The sequence below is a fragment of the Terrapene carolina genome, unplaced genomic scaffold (assembly GCF_002925995.2).
Source record: "Terrapene carolina triunguis isolate 2854851 unplaced genomic scaffold, T_m_triunguis-2.0 Scaffold111, whole genome shotgun sequence".
In the NCBI taxonomy this organism is placed as follows: domain Eukaryota; kingdom Metazoa; phylum Chordata; order Testudines; family Emydidae; genus Terrapene; species Terrapene triunguis.
Genome location: NW_020664462.1, coordinates 1,240,602 through 1,255,527, shown reverse-complemented (window position 1 = coordinate 1,255,527; position 14,926 = coordinate 1,240,602). Strand labels below are relative to the sequence as shown.

Here is a 14,926-nt window from a genome sequence, read left to right as displayed (position 1 = left end):
AGCGAGGGAGGGGCCCTAGGGGAGGAGCCTGTGCCCCGCCCCCCCAGTAGCGAGGGAGGGGCCCTAGGGAAGGAGCCTGTGCCCCGCCCCCCCAGCAGGAAGGGAGGGGGAGAGTCAGCGTCAGGACTACATTTCCCATCAGGCGCCGCGGCGACTTCCGGAGGGCGGTTTCCGGTGAGGCGCCGCGGCGGGCCGGGGGCGGGGACTAGGGAGGCTCCGGGCCTGCTGCGTTCCGGGCGCGGAGCGGCGCCGGCGGAGCGGCCGGGATGGAGGCCGTGCCCCGCATGCCCATGATCTGGCTGGACCTCAAGGAGGCCGGGGAGTTCGGCTTCAACCAGGCCGTGAAGAAGGTGAGGGGGGGGGAGCCCCCAGGGGCGAGACGGGGGGGAGGGGCCGTTGGGCGAGGGGGAGGGTCAAGTGTTTGGGAGGAGCGTTGGGGGAGGGGCCGTTGGACGGGGGGGGAGTGTGTAGGGGTCCGTTGGGGCAGGTGTGGGGGAGGGGCAGGTGTGTGGGGGAAGGGCCAGTGGGGGAGGGGGAGGTCTGTGGGGGAGGGGCAGGTGTGTGTGTGGGGCAGGTGGGGGGTGGGAAGAGGGAGAGACTTGTTGATGGGGAGGGCGGGGGGGTGGTATGTGAGTGGGGGGAGGGGGAGGAGGTGCGGGGGGGGGGGGCTTGCTCTGGCAGATCATCCCGGGGGTGGTTACTGGTAACTGTGGGGTAAGTGTGTGTGGTGGGGCTGGGCCTGAGGCCCGAGTCTGTCCCTGCCATCCCCACAGTGACACATCAGTCCATATTCTTCCCCCCGCCCCCGCCCTTCCCCCAGCCTGGAGATGCCCCCCCATGCCCAGGGCAGCTGGCCTAGCCGTGTTAGCGAGTGCTCTGGGCCCACTGGTGCTCATTACCCCCTGGTCCCCCGCGACTGCAAGCTGCACCCATGGCGAGTCCCGGTTCAGTGAAGATGCTCCTGAGGAGGTGGAGGGTGGGGCTGCATTTGCTGGTACCCCCACCCCTCCCTGCCCCAAGTCTGAGAGCTGGGAGAGTTTGAAAGGAAGTGTCTCTTGTGTCTCATTGAACCACTCTTTGTCATGAGAGGGAGAGATTTAAAAAACCTGCCTGAAGAGCTTGGCTCGTTCTGAGTGAGGCTTGGCGAGGGCAAATAGTGTCCCCACGGCACGTGACTTTCCTCGGACTCCACTCATCCCATCGCCACATCCTACCTCTTCTCTCTCCCCTCCTCTGGCCTCTGCACCTCAGGATCCGTCCGGTGACACAGCGTACCCCATTGCTGCACATGCTGGGAGAGACAGCAGTGGTGAGAGGAGGCCTGGGAAGGAGCCGAGTCCAGCTTGGAGTGGGTTCTGTTCTATGGCTTGTTATTTCTGGTGGGAGTAATTCTAACTGGCAGTGAAATGGCCCCAGGGCCTTATGGGATGCTGGTAAAGCTGGATCTAAAGCCTGGTTTGCTACCTCCGCTAGATTGAGAGTCTTACTTGGGTGTTTGCTTCCCATGGGTTTTAAAATGAGGAAGAGAGTTTACATCATTCCCATGTGTCTGGACCCAGTGACTGTCTAAGAGAGCAGTATTCATTTCACCCATTTGTAAGTTGCTTTTCTTTGGGATCGCTCAGCCCTGTTCAATAAAGCCAAAGTACCAGATATCAATGGTCAAGAGACCCAACCAGATCAAATGTACTGTCCGAGAGGGGCAAATGGGAGACGTAATGACCTTCGGGGGAACTGTTCCACCAGCAAATGGGATAAAGTCCCAAGTGATGCAAAGAGATGATTCTGAAGGAGGTAGGAAGGGCAGAAATCCCCCAGGAGGGAGCCCCAAATGGTTATGGAAAAGCCAGTCAAAGCAGGGTCGCTCCTGCTGTGTGCCCTCAAGGGGCTTGAGCAGGCCTCCTGCGAGAGGATTTCCATAACACGGACCTTCACTTGCTAGAGTTGGATGCCCAGTTGGTCCAAACTGAGGGTGTGTCTACACTGCATAGCCCCTTAGGGTGTAGACAGCCTACACCAACAGGAGTTTTTCTGCCAGTGTAGGGACATCACCATTCCAAATGACATTCGCTACCTCGACAAAGCCCTCGTCTGTTGGCATAGCTGCATCTACACTGCAGGTTTTGTTGGCAGAGCTGTGTCACGGGGGGTGCGCGTGTGTGTGTTCACATCCCTGAGTGACACAGCTATGACAACCTAATTTTGAAGTGTAGACAAGCGTGAGCCGTCCTGCCCCATCTCACTGTAATCAATAATTTATTTAATCTAGGCATTTTGAGATGGTCTCAATAAGGTTGATTTAATAAGGATGCAATCCAGTGTCTGTTAAAGCCAATGATGAAACCAGTGGGAGGTTTTCCATTGGCTTTAAGGGAGTTTGAATCAAGTCCTAAGAAAGTAGATAAAAGAACAAAGGAGCAGCTGTACCCCACAGTCTCACGTCTTTGGAAACTAGAGGCTAACTGAGAACTCTCTTTGCTGCTGTAAAATACTGTGCTATGGCAAAGGAGAGGCAGTGTTCTAAAGCAGGGACTTGCAGATAGGAGACTTGATCGCTGAGTTCCCCTGTGTTAAGTCCCAGAGAAAGAGACCAGCTTAAATATCGCTCTTCTGTCTGGGGATGTTTTACTACCATTGTTACCAACAGTGCCTAAGCTTTCTAGAATTGAAAGGTTGGTCTCTGTGACTTTGTCAGCAGTTTGTTCAGGGTCAGTTTCGTTGTTTCCCTGATAGAGCGGGTCAGTTTCTCTGTCTGTTGGCCTTTCACACAGTAAAACCGGGGTGGGGTGGGGGGGAGAAGTGATTGTAAAACAAAAATTGGCCTGGGCAGTCGGGGTAAGGATTGTGTCTGAAACTGTCTTCACTTGTTTATTCTTAAACTAGCTAGATTTCAAGTGGGCTGTGTCCCTTGGACCCCTCTGTTTTTCCGTCTGTATCAATGAGTATGATACTTGCCCATTTTGTATTAACTTTTGTAAAAGAAAATACTTGCCCATCTTTGAGATTTGTTTGAGAAATGTTCGGTTAGTACTAATTCATATTATTTTTGTACGATGTGCAAAATTCTTGTTGCTTTTTGGGGCGGAAGGGCACCTGTCCTTCTATACAGCGACACTCAGGTTTTGGTTGATGCATTTTTTGTTTTTAAAGGGAGACTATACATGGCTATAAATGAAAAATTCCAACTAGGGATTGGTGTTTCTGTAGGGCTGTCTGTCCACAAGAATCTCAAAACATTTTACAAACCGAATTACTACCCTGCATTTAAGTGATCTCTTGGTCTGACACTTCACAGCACAGTTTGGAAGACAGGGAGTGAAATGTCTGGTATTCATTTGAAACTCCAGGGGGAATTTAGCTTGGCAGAATATGATTGGTCAAGGACGTCTCCCTGATTTCTGGGAAAAGTGTCATGGGATCTTGGATGACCACAGGTAGCTGGGCCTTCCTCAGCTTTTTCTAATGCAGGCCAGAGAGCTGAGTCATGCTTTGCAGGTTGCTGACTTGGTGATGATAGTAAGTTAGAAACAGTCCTTGCCATTCCGGTTTGTCTGCTAGTGCTGGAAAGGAGACTAGCCATCAGTAGAACTCCTGCTGCAGTGGATGGAGTGATAGGTGCCTACCTAGAGGAGGGTGGCCGCCAAAACAAGGCAGTCATTTTAAAATCGCATGGCTGTGTGGCAGGCCTGGCTGCATATGAGGGATGCTCTTACCACTTGGTCAGAGCAAGTGCAGTCTCTTTCAGCATGTTTAAACCTCGGGTTTATTCTTTGTTTAAAAAAGCCAATCCTGAGAAATCTGAAATGAATAGAAATACTTTTGTGCAACTCTTCTCTTTAGATGTAAAGATTTCCCTGCAGTGTTTGCAACCCAGATTTCTCTGCATTTTGCTGGTTGGTACATGAAACGGGAAGTGAAACCAACTAGAAAGCAGACAAACTGACTCCTCCAATTTCAGTACTGGGTGGAGAGATGCAGAAATGGTGAAAAGTAGATTTAAGTGCCTTCAGTTTTAATAATCTAGGCAATAGCGAGGTATAGCATGTTATTTTTAAAACAAATCTGATATTTTTTTAACCTGACAAACTTCAGGGTGTTTACCGTCCGCATTTCTCTTCTTCCCTGTGTTTACCTTGAGTGGTGAAGCAGATGGGATTTGCAGCGTATCATCTGGGATCTCAGATTCCTCCCCCTTCTCTGGTTGTGGTAGGGAGCTTGGATAGCAGGTCTCGGTTTAAACTCCTGGAGGTTTTGGAGGCACTGCTGGTGAGCACAGTGGTAGCATCTGTCCGACATCAGTAAATTCTAAGCTTGGCAAAAGCACTTTTAAAAATCCAATGGTCTCTAAACCCTTGATGAAGATGTGTTGATTTAGTCCTGTTCCCCCCACATTCATACATGCACCCTGTGAGGTAGGGGAAACTAAGTTATGGAGAGACTCAGTGGCTTGCTGAGTGGCAGGGTCAGGACTCTTGGGTTCTAATCCTAGCTCTGCTGCCCAATTGCTGCATGACCTTGGGGAATTCTTTGTCTCCCCTCCTGCACCTGGGAAATGGGGCTAATACCCACCTCACATGGGGCTGAGAGGCTTAGCGGAGTATTGTGACGTGCTACAGCCTCAGATGGGAAATGCTAGGGAAGTTGATTAATCACTGAGTCTCTGCTTTCCACCCTTGGTTCCAGTTCTTCTCTACACTGGTTTGCCAGTACTTAGAGCCCCGAGTAGGCTGGAGGAGCTGGGCTTGTGCAGTTAACGGAGGAGATCCCATTTAATTTTCCTTTTATATTCGGCCCCGGGATTATAAACCTCCTGTTTGGTTGGGTGCCAGCTTCATATTCAGTCTCTTATAGTCAGCAATTTGTTTGGATTAAGGACAAGCCTGACAGACTCATTGGCAGAAGCCATCCGTCCAGAGAGTGACCTTTTTTGGCTTGTGTTCAAACCAGCTCTACCACATTAGCTAGAAACCCGTCAGATCTGAGTTTTGGTGGTTCTCCAGGCTAAGGCGGCTGGGTGCTCTGGCTGCTGTGAGTGTTCTTGATCACGGCTTTCTGGGAAGATCATAGGGCGGGTCCTCACTGCAGCGTTAACTCAACTTCTAACAAAAGTGTTGCCCCTAATTCCAATCCCATCCCACACATGAATCCTGGCCTTAGGTGTGGCAATGCTTTTAACTCCAGTTGGGTGGCCTCAGGGGGATGTATACTAAAATGTGAGTGAGCAAAACTCGGCACTGCTAACATGACTGCTCTAGTATGGATGCAGGTGTAACCCCACTTGAGTGCCATTCGTCCGCCAGTGCCTTCCCACAGTTCCACCCCACGTACCCAGAAGGGACGGACAAGTTCTCCCATGGGTCACTGGGAAAATGCATAGCGAGGCTTGGCTTGCTGCAGTGCTAAGAATGCTGGGATGTGCTCCCAGAAGCCTTAGTGCCACACCAAGCGAGCACAGCCCCCGTGTGCATGGCGATCTGAGTGTTGTATTGCCACGTGGCTGCTCTACTGGCCTCCAGCTCTGCCTGGCCACCCCCACGCTAGTAGAACGGTCAGTCTCCATGGCCTTCTGCTGCACCTGTTATGAGGGGGCTGCTTGTGGTGGGCACAGCTCTCGAGGTGGTTGGTTTATATCAAGGTGATGATTTGAATCACCAAGTGGAAAGCCTGGATTGAAAGCATCTATTTTAATCAACTTTTCCATGTGTACCTCCGTTATTCTAACACAGTGGTGTGCAAACGTTTCCAGTCGCGCCCACCCTTACCATTAACGGAATCCGTCCCCACACCCCCTCCATTACCGCACAGCCAAGGCAGAGCTGGGGCTAGAGGCGGGAATGGGGGAGGAGCTGGGGTAGAGGCTGAGCTGCTCTGGGGGTGGAGAGAGAATGAGGGCAGAGCTGGGCCTGGAGGCGGAGCAGGTCTGGGGGCTGGAGGAGGAGCGTGGCTTGAGGGTGGAGCTGGTCTGGGGGCGGAGTGGGGCTGGAAGCATGGTGCTGCCTCCCATGGACGTTGGCCCAGGCCCCGGCTGCACAGTTTGGGGATCCCGGTTCGAAAGAGAGGTGCATTGTCTTAGGTTGATCTAACCATTAAAACATGTTGATTTGCAGTGAAACAGCCTTTACGCTGGATTTGGTACCTATTTTTGCTACCTAGGAGGATACAGTATAACTATATATACACTTATTTAAGCAATTATATAGCTTAATATTTTCAGATTCTCTTTCATTGTAGATTTTTAGTATGTTAGAAAAGGTAAATGAGGTATTGCTCATTTCCTAGGTAACTTTTTGCTCATGTTGTCAAGCTGCATTAGGATGGAAACTGGAGTTTAGTTAAACATACAACAGAATATAACATTTATTTTGATTAAACAAAACCTTAAAAGTTTTGGATACCTAAACTTATCAACACATTATTTCACATTTCCAGCTAAATGATTTATTAAACAGAGGGCTTAACTGTAGGCGGTGAATTCAACTGATTATTTCGGGTCAGCCTGGGAACATTTTCAAATATGCCTGAATGAAAGTGACTGGAGCTTAAGTTCCTACTTGCCTAAGTCTCTTGAAAACGAGACAGTCTCCTAAGTTACTAGGCTGACCTGTTGTGCCATATTTATAAATCTTGACCTCCAAAGTTTCCCCCCTGATTCTTCTTCATCTAGAAAAGCAGCCTTTAACTCAAAGTTTTTGACAGAGGCTCATGGATTCAGCGTAATTATTTATTTAAATGTTCTGAGATTATAATTTTAGGCCTTCACATATTTTGTATTAGATTCAGATTTCACTTTAAGCAGGCTTATTTTTAAAAGAAAAAAACGAACGATAATTTAAATAACAAGATCAAAATATCCAATTTAAGTCAAAATCCCCTATTTAAAAATTGTTTTGTTTTCAAACAAATTGTTTTGTTTTTATCCACCCTTAAGAAAGAACTGAAGCCACCAGCTCACGACATCCGGGTCAGTGAGCGGTTGGGAATGGTAACAGCTGTGAGTCATGGCTGGGCTGGGCTGGATTTGAACCCAGTGACCTAGAGGGCAGAGGTTTCTCTCACTCGGACTAGATTGCTGAGCTATTCCCATTGTGTGTGCGGGACCCTCCTGCCCAGCCTCTTACCCCATTGCCCTTGTAGCTGCAGGGTGAAAGGCTTCCTGTACTTCCCTAATGGCTGAGCTGCAGCTTGAGAGCCTTATGGATTTCATAGGATGTCTGTGCGATCAGGCGTCTTCACTTGTCACGAAAAGCATTTTCCTCTGGATGGCATAGCCCCCTCTTCTGGCTCCTGCTAGTACTGCAGGGCCATCAGCCTCATTGCCCCGTATCATTCCTTGGAGTGCTTGTGGCTGATGAAATGTGGACTTTCCTAATGTTCTTTGGAACTGGAGTGGCAGATGAGCAGTGCTGGGAGTCTGAATGCGCTGGCTCCTGCCCAGTGCAGTCTGCGGGCGTCGGTGAGGGGCAATCTCCCCATAAACTGTGCTCTGCCCGTGGGTGGGAACGGCCTGCAGTTAGTTGCTTTTCTCTTCATCCTACGGACCTTGTGACACAGACTTAGGAGCCTTTGATGTGACTCATCCCACCAGATGTCACAGGAGGCAGTGCAATGTAATGGTTACAGCAGGGCCACTGGGCGTGGGATTCCTGCTGTCTAGTCCTGCCTTTGTTGTGTGTCTTTGGGGCAAGCTGCTCAACCTCTGGGTCTGTACCATGTGATTGACTTGCCCACCCTGGGCGGGTGCTTGTGAAAGCCCTCTGGGATCTAGGAACCGGGCCTGGGTAAGTGTGCGGGGTATTGCCAGGTACGTTGTGTTCAGTTCTGATTTTTCAGGCTGCTCCCTCTCCCCGAGAAATCCTTTTTCCCCCAGAGTCTGGGAAGGCTGCCGATTCTTCAGCTCCCCTTCAGAGAGCCATTGACCTCTCTCACTTAGTGCCCCTGTGTGGGACGTCAGGGATCCTGGCCCTCCACCCGGCATGATGGTTCTGCAGCACGTTCCCCTGGCTATCCCTGTGCAAAGTGCTGTCTGCCAGCCTTGCGGCTGCCGAGTCTCCCCAGCCTGTTATTCACCCGGACCCTACGTTTGCCAAAAGACGGCTGGTCCCCCACAGATCTCTAGCTGGTGTCAGCCCCTTCCCCAAACCACAGCAGGCAGCTCGGTTTCTAGCCAGTGTGGAGCTGTGTCCCTTCAGTCAAGGGCAGTACGTGTCTGCAATCACCAGCCTCAGTCTCTCTAACAAGGACATTGTCCTTCAAGAGTCTCTCTCCAGCTGGTTTGCAGCCAGCTGGGCCTGGCTGGGCCCTCTTCCCTTGAGCATTGCTCTCACAATCCTTTGCTGTCCTGTAGCACTGGCTGGGGATCTCGGAGAGCTCAGAGCCTTCGTTAAGCCCCACAACCCTGCTACCCCCCTCTGCGTGCTGGACCTCCTCATGTAACAGGGAGTGGCTTGCCCGAAGCCCCGTGCCAAGTCAGTGCCAGAGCCACAAATAGACTCCCTGTGTCCTGGTTCCTAGTCTCCTTTGCTGGCCACTAGACTGGACTCTAGTGGAGTCCTGGCCCTGCCCAGGCCAGGGGCTGCCAGACGCAGCTGTGTGTGTAGCTCCGAAGGCTCTCACTTGCTGCTCTAGTCAGTGTCATGTCTGCGGAATGCTCCCTGCCCCCCGTGGCATTGCTACATTCTGTGGGGCCCGGAAAGCAAGCCCTGTCCTCTGTGTGAGCAGTGCTGTTCCTTAACCAGCTGCCGGAGTGCAGTGCACACCCCTAATGGGAGCACGCCACATCCGGCGCCTGCGGGCACCCAAGAAATAGACGGTCCCTCAGGTGCTCTGTGCAGTGAACAGCAGATCAGTACCCCGCTGCAGGCGTCTCTCCTGGAGAAGTCACCTGCACTGCTCAGGACCTATGTGGTGCTGCGGCGCTGCGCAGACAGTGCCAGTGCATGTAGCCAGCAGCCGTGGCTCCTTGTGCTGCGACCCCATTGGCTCATCCAAGCTATGTGAGGTTGGCTGCGGTGGGAGGATGCCCAAGATTTTACAGGCGATGGCTCGCTGGCTCTCCTCGCTCTCGAGTCAGGACCGCGTCCACACCTCGGCGTGGTGTTGGGGGTACTGTGCTGCTGGGGGCACCGTCTTTCCCGGTGCTGGCCACGTGTGTTCGCTCAAGATCCCAGGGGCTGTGTTACCTCCAGTGTCTTGGACGGATTTCAGTTCTGAGAACTACCTTTGTCTCCCGACTCTTCCCTGCAGATTCTCTTTGAATCTGTATTCTCACGTTGCTGTGCGCTGATAAACACCTGCTGTGTTTCACCCCAGAGGTGGCCGCGTTTCAGAGCTGAGCGGCGTTGGGGCTGAACTCTGAGGAAAGGCAGTCATCATTTAAGCTTGGGCTGGGTAAAGCACTGGAGGCTACGCAGGCAGGAACAATTCAGGCCTGGCTGCTGGGGGGAAATGAGAGAATGAGCGCCATCAGACATAGGGGTAGGGTGCTTTACTGGGCCCAGCGGAGAAGAGAGCCCCTATCGGTTTTGATTTACATAGTGCATGGTGCTTTACAGGCAAATCAGAGAGAAGATCCCTGCCCTGAGGATCTTGCCATCTGACCTAGACTCTACCATGGTGGGGAGGGGAGAAGGGGAATGTGACGGGAAAGCTGGAGGAGGGTGCATAGGTTGATAGTTACACATGGGTCTGTCTTACCCTATTAAGTGTCCTGTAGGTATCTGGGAGCCTGGCTTGGCACTTCTGAACCTTAACAAGTGTGCAGCTCCCAGTAGCCGTGGCAGACCTGTAGATGAAAGGTTGGCAGCCCGGGCCTGCGTGGCTCCATTGGACAAGAAGCTGTGATGAAACCTTTCCCCTGTTCAGCCCCTGGCTGGACAAGTGAAGATGCAGCATGTGTTGCTTCTTGAGCAGACCCGGCCCCCGGGCACTGGTGGCCGATTGCTGCAGATTCACGTTTGGCAGCACGCTCTCCTTGGCCGCTCACGCTGAATATGGCTGCTCAAGTCAAAGATCAGCTGCGGTCCCTGCTAAGCCTTGGCCACAGGAGGGAACAGGTCTGCAGGCTGGGTCTGTAACCAATGACTTCGTGGGCTGAGGGGTGTTTCACCAGGGCTGGGTGTGCCCAGCTCAGCTCAGGCTGCAGAGCTCCTTCTGCAAGACGCCTGGCTCTGACTTGACGGCTGCAGGGAAGTAGGGGCACCCACTATCTGAGGAAATACACTGGCTCCTTCAAATTGGAGGTGGCTTCCATGTGCTGTGGGCTGACTGGCTGTGTGGGGGCAACGCAGGGAACTGGCCTTGCAGGGGGGCTTTCAGTCTCCTGCTCTGAGCCCCTCTCCCTCAGCGAAGCCAGAAACAGCCTGCCCTGTGCAACACCCCGAAAGCCCAATCCCGAGTGTCTCTGCCACCCTTTATAGGGGTTTCCGCTGCCCCTCTTGCTGTCTGGCTCGCGCCGGCAATGCCAGGGCAGCTCTGCTCCGGGGAATGGTTCTCGATTTCTCCTCTCCGCACCAGTCCCAGACACGAGCTCTGATTTAGGTTTTTTCTCTCTCCAGTTTGTTCTGAAGAACTATGGCGAGAATCCCGAGAGCTACAATGAAGAGCTGAAGAAACTTGAACTGCTCCGGCAGGTAAGTGTGTGCTGGCGCTGTGCTGTGTGTAATGGTGCTACGCGGCGGGGCAGTCCCACGGGGAGACGGTCCCTGCCCCAGAGCGCACAGTATAGCTGGGGCTGACAAAGGCCGGCAGGGAAAGTGACTCACCCAAGGGCAGGCCAGCGACTGAGCCGGGAACAGAATCCAGATCTCCTGGCCGCAGCCCACGAGGTAGAGCCCACGGTTCTATGGTGGGTGTGCTGGTGTCTGCTCCCGCACCCGTGGCCCTCCAGTGCCAAGCGGTAAAGGGGAGGGGAAGCTTTCTACATGTGAAACTTCCACTGCCTTGCTGGGAGGGATCCCAGGCACAGTGTGACCTGAATACAGGTGAAGGAGCCCCAGCCCGGGAGCCTACGGCCCTCCAGCTGCATGGGCAGCAGCGGGGGTGCCCACCTCCCGCGCCCCCTGCCAATGTGCCCGTGGAGGGGTGGGGCGATTGGCTCGGTTCGCTCTCCGTGGCCTGCTCGGTGCTGGAGTCAGTGTGAACAAGGGGGCCTGGCGGTGCCATTTGTGTGTGTGTGGGGGGGTGTTCAGTGTTGTGGACACCGGTCCGTTGGGACACCCCCAACTCATCACACACACAGCAGCAGCCCCTCCGGTGGGAAGGAGTTTGAGGCTCCCCTACGGCTACTTGGACCCCAGCTCCTTGGGCAGTCCCTGCAGTTACTGTGGTTAGACCCTAACAGCACAAAGCTCAGCACTGGGGGGGTCTCATGAGATTGGGGGGAGAGGAGGTTCCTTAGTGGGGGCAGGGAGGCTAGGTCCTTCTGCGAGGGGGGGTGGGATCAGTGGGGAATTGTGACAAGGCCCCTCCGTGCCCCCACCCCCATGCTGCCCCTGTCCCTGCTGCCCGGAGAGGCACATCGTAGACAGGGCTGGGGGAGAGGCAGGTAAATGGTGGTGGGAGCAGGAGGGCTGGGCAGGGTTCCCGGACGGCAGAGATGCTGTAGGCTCCCACCCTCTGTGGCCCTGGGTTTTGCAGGGCCGCCCAGCCCAGCCATCAGTGGTTGCTGCTGGCCCCCTCTGGAGTCGAACCAGGGACCTAGAGGAAGGAGCTGCCTTCAGTGGTGGCTGTGATGTGAACTCCCTGAGCTGAGCTGTTGTGGGTGGCTGACGCGAGTTCCCAGAGACGTTTGTGGGGTGCTGTGATAAGGTCAGCGCCACTCACAACAGCTGAGCTCATCAGCTGGAGAAGGACCATGGGATGGAGGGACGTTTCCAGCCAAGCCAGGCACTGGAGTTCGTGCGCCAGTGTCAGCGGAACCCGAAATGCAGGCAGGCAAAGCCGGAGAGGGCTGTCTGGCCCGGGGAATTGGTAATGGGGTGATTACGTCGTTCACATCTTGAGGGCCAGGTCGGCTCCCAGCCAGTCTTCTCCATCATGTGGTGAAGTGACATTCCCCCCAGCTGACAGGCGTCCGTGAGCTCAGCGGCGCTCCCTGCAGAGAGGCCCAGGACTGAATGGGCCGTGGAAACCCAGCTGCCCTGGAGAGAGGCAGCGCAGGGGAGGCAACGCGCTCGTTGCTGTGGATAAACGGAGCCGGTCATTGCAAGACACCTTTCAGGGTAACCACGCGGGACTGTCTTCGCGCCCGCTTCCGGCAGCAGCAGTGCAGCGAACCCAGCCGGAGTGACCGCACTCACCTGACCCGCTTGAAAACCCAGAGGGAAAAACTTCAGGGTTGTGCCATTAGCTTTCTCCTGTTCCGTGTGTGCGGAGCCCTGAGGTGGGGGTACTAAGGAGCAGCTTGGCCTGGCACAGAAATAAACTTCCGCGCCAGGCCAAGCCAAGCGCGTCACTAAGGGCAGCACGGCTGGATCCCAGCGCCTTGCTGCCCGGCTGATGGAGCATTGCAGTTAGCACTTGTGCTGGGAGAGGTTTGCTCTCTTCTGTTTGTGTGGCTGTGCTGCGGAGAGAGCGCGCCAGCCGTTTCCCGTAAGGCTGGGGCTGAGCGCTGACGCTGGTGAGCGATTGCTTCGGCGTGGGAGTGATGAGTGAGTGCATTCCTCTCCGCTGGAAAAATGTAACGCTTTTCCTGCCCAGCTCCCATGGCAGGGTCTCTGCTTTCCCAGAGTCAATCCCTTCCTGGGAGGGGAATCTCTCCTTCGTTTGTGCTCCAGCAGTGCCTTGAGGCTCAGCTGAGATCGGAGTCCCATTGTTCTAGGCACTGTTCAGAGAGATGGTCCCTGCCCTGGAGGGCTGGCAGCCGAAATGGATCAGACTGAGAGAGGGTGAAAGGGGTCACAGAGGCACAAAGGGGGAAAGTGACTTGCCTGAGGTCACCCAGCAGGTCAGTGACAGAGCCAGGAAGAGCCCCCAGCTTTCATAGACTCATAGAATATCAGGGTTGGAAGGGACCTCAGGAGGTCATCTAGTCCAACCCCCCTGCTCAAAGCAGGACCAATTCCCAACTAAATCATCCCAGCCAGGGCTTTGTCAAGCCGGGCCTTAAAAACCTCCAAGGAAGGAGACTCCACCACCTCCCTAGGTAACCCATTCCAGTGCTTCACCACCCTCCTAGTGAAATAGTGTTTCCTAATATCCAACCTAGACCTCCCCCACTGCAACTTGAGACCATTACTCCTTGTTTTGTCATCTGTCGCCACTGAGAACAGCCGAGCTCCATCCTCTTTGGAACCCCTCTTCAGGTAGTTGAAAGCAGCTATCAAATCCCCCCTCATTCTTCTCTTCTGGAGACTAAACAATCCCAGTTCCCTCAGCCTCTCCTCATAAGTCATGTGCTCCAGCCCCCTAAGCATTTTTGTTGCCCTCCGCTGGACTCTTTCCAATATTTCCACATCCTTCTTGTAGTGTGGGGCCCAAAACTGGACACAGTACTCCAGATGAGGCCTCACCAATGTCGAATAAAGGTGAACGATCACATTCCTCGATCTGCTGGCAATGCCCCTACTTATACAGCCCAAAATGCCGTTAGCCTTCTTGGCAACAAGAGCACACTGTTGACTCATATCCAGCTTCTCGTCCACTGTGACCCCTAGGTCCTTTTCTGCAGAACTGCTACCTAGCCATTCGGTCCCTAGTCTGTAGCAGTGCATGAGATTCTTCCGTCCTAAGTGCAGGACTCTGCACTTGTCCTTGTTGAACCTCATCAGGTTTTTTTTGGCCCAATCCTCTAATTTGTCTAGGTCCCTCTGTATCCGATCCCTACCCTCTAGTGTATCTACCACGCCTCCCAGTTTAGTGTCATCTGCAAACTTGCTGAGAGTGCAGTCCACATCATCCTCCAGATCATTAATAAAAATATTAAACAAAACTGGCCCCAGGACCGACCCTTGGGGCACTCCGCTTGAAACCGGCTGCCAACTAGACACGGAGCCATTGATCACTACCCGTTGAGCCCGACGATCTAGCCAGCTTTCTATCCACCTTACAGTCCATTCATCCAGCCCATACTTCTTTAACTTGGCGGCAAGAATACTGTGGGAGACCGTATCAAAAGCTCTGCTAAAGTCAAGGAATAACACATCCACTGCTTTCCCCTCATCCACAGAGCCAGTTATCTCCTCATAGAAGGCAATTAGGTTAGTCAGGCACGACTTCCCCTTGGAGAATCCATGCTGACTGTTCCTGATCACTTTCCTCTTCTCTAAGTGTTTCATAATTGATTCCTTGAGGACCTGCTCCATGATTTTTCCAGGGACTGAGGTGAGGCTGACTGACCTGTAGTTCCCCGGATCCTCCTCCTTCCCTTTTTTAAAGATGGGCACTACATTAGCCTTTTTCCAGTCATCCGGGACCTCCCCCGATCGCCATGAGTTTTCAAAAATAAAGGCTAATGGCTCTGCAATCTCATCCGCCAACTCCTTTAGCACCCTCGGATGCAGCGCATCCGGCCCCATGGACTTGTGCTTGTCCAGTTTTTCTAAATAGTCCCGAACCACTTCTTTCTCCACATAGGGCTGGTCACCTTCTCCCCATACTGTGCTGCCCAGTGCAGCAGTCTGGGAGCTGACCTTGTTCGTGAAGACAGAGGCAAAAAAATCATTGAGTACATTAGCTTTTTCCACATCCTCGGTCACTAGGTTGCCTCCCTCATTCAGTAAGGGGCCCACACTTTCCTTGACTTTCTTCTTGTTGCTAACATACCTGAAGAAACCCTTCTTGTTACTCTTAACATCTCTTGCTAGCTGCAACTCCAAGTGTGATTTGGCCTTCCTGATTTCACTCCTGCATGCCCGAGCAATATTTTTATACTCCTCCCTGGTCATTTGTCCCATCGTCCACTTCTTGTAAGCTTCTTTTTTGCGTTTAA

The 14,926-nt window shown here is 53.3% G+C and overlaps 1 protein-coding gene across 2 annotated transcripts in view; it reads left to right on the top strand.

Annotated features, from left to right (window-relative positions):
- The first annotated feature begins 213 nt into the window (after nt 1-213).
- PTPN23 (protein tyrosine phosphatase non-receptor type 23) overlaps nt 214-14,926 on the top strand; it is a 39,988-nt gene continuing 25,275 nt past the window's right edge. For both annotated transcript variants that reach the window (XM_026652058.1, XM_024193827.2), the window contains exons 1-2: nt 214-350; nt 10,554-10,628. In XM_026652058.1, the coding sequence (XP_026507843.1) occupies nt 267-350; nt 10,554-10,628 (159 nt within the window). In that variant the 5' untranslated portion in view covers nt 214-266. The remainder of the gene's footprint in view (nt 351-10,553; nt 10,629-14,926) is intronic.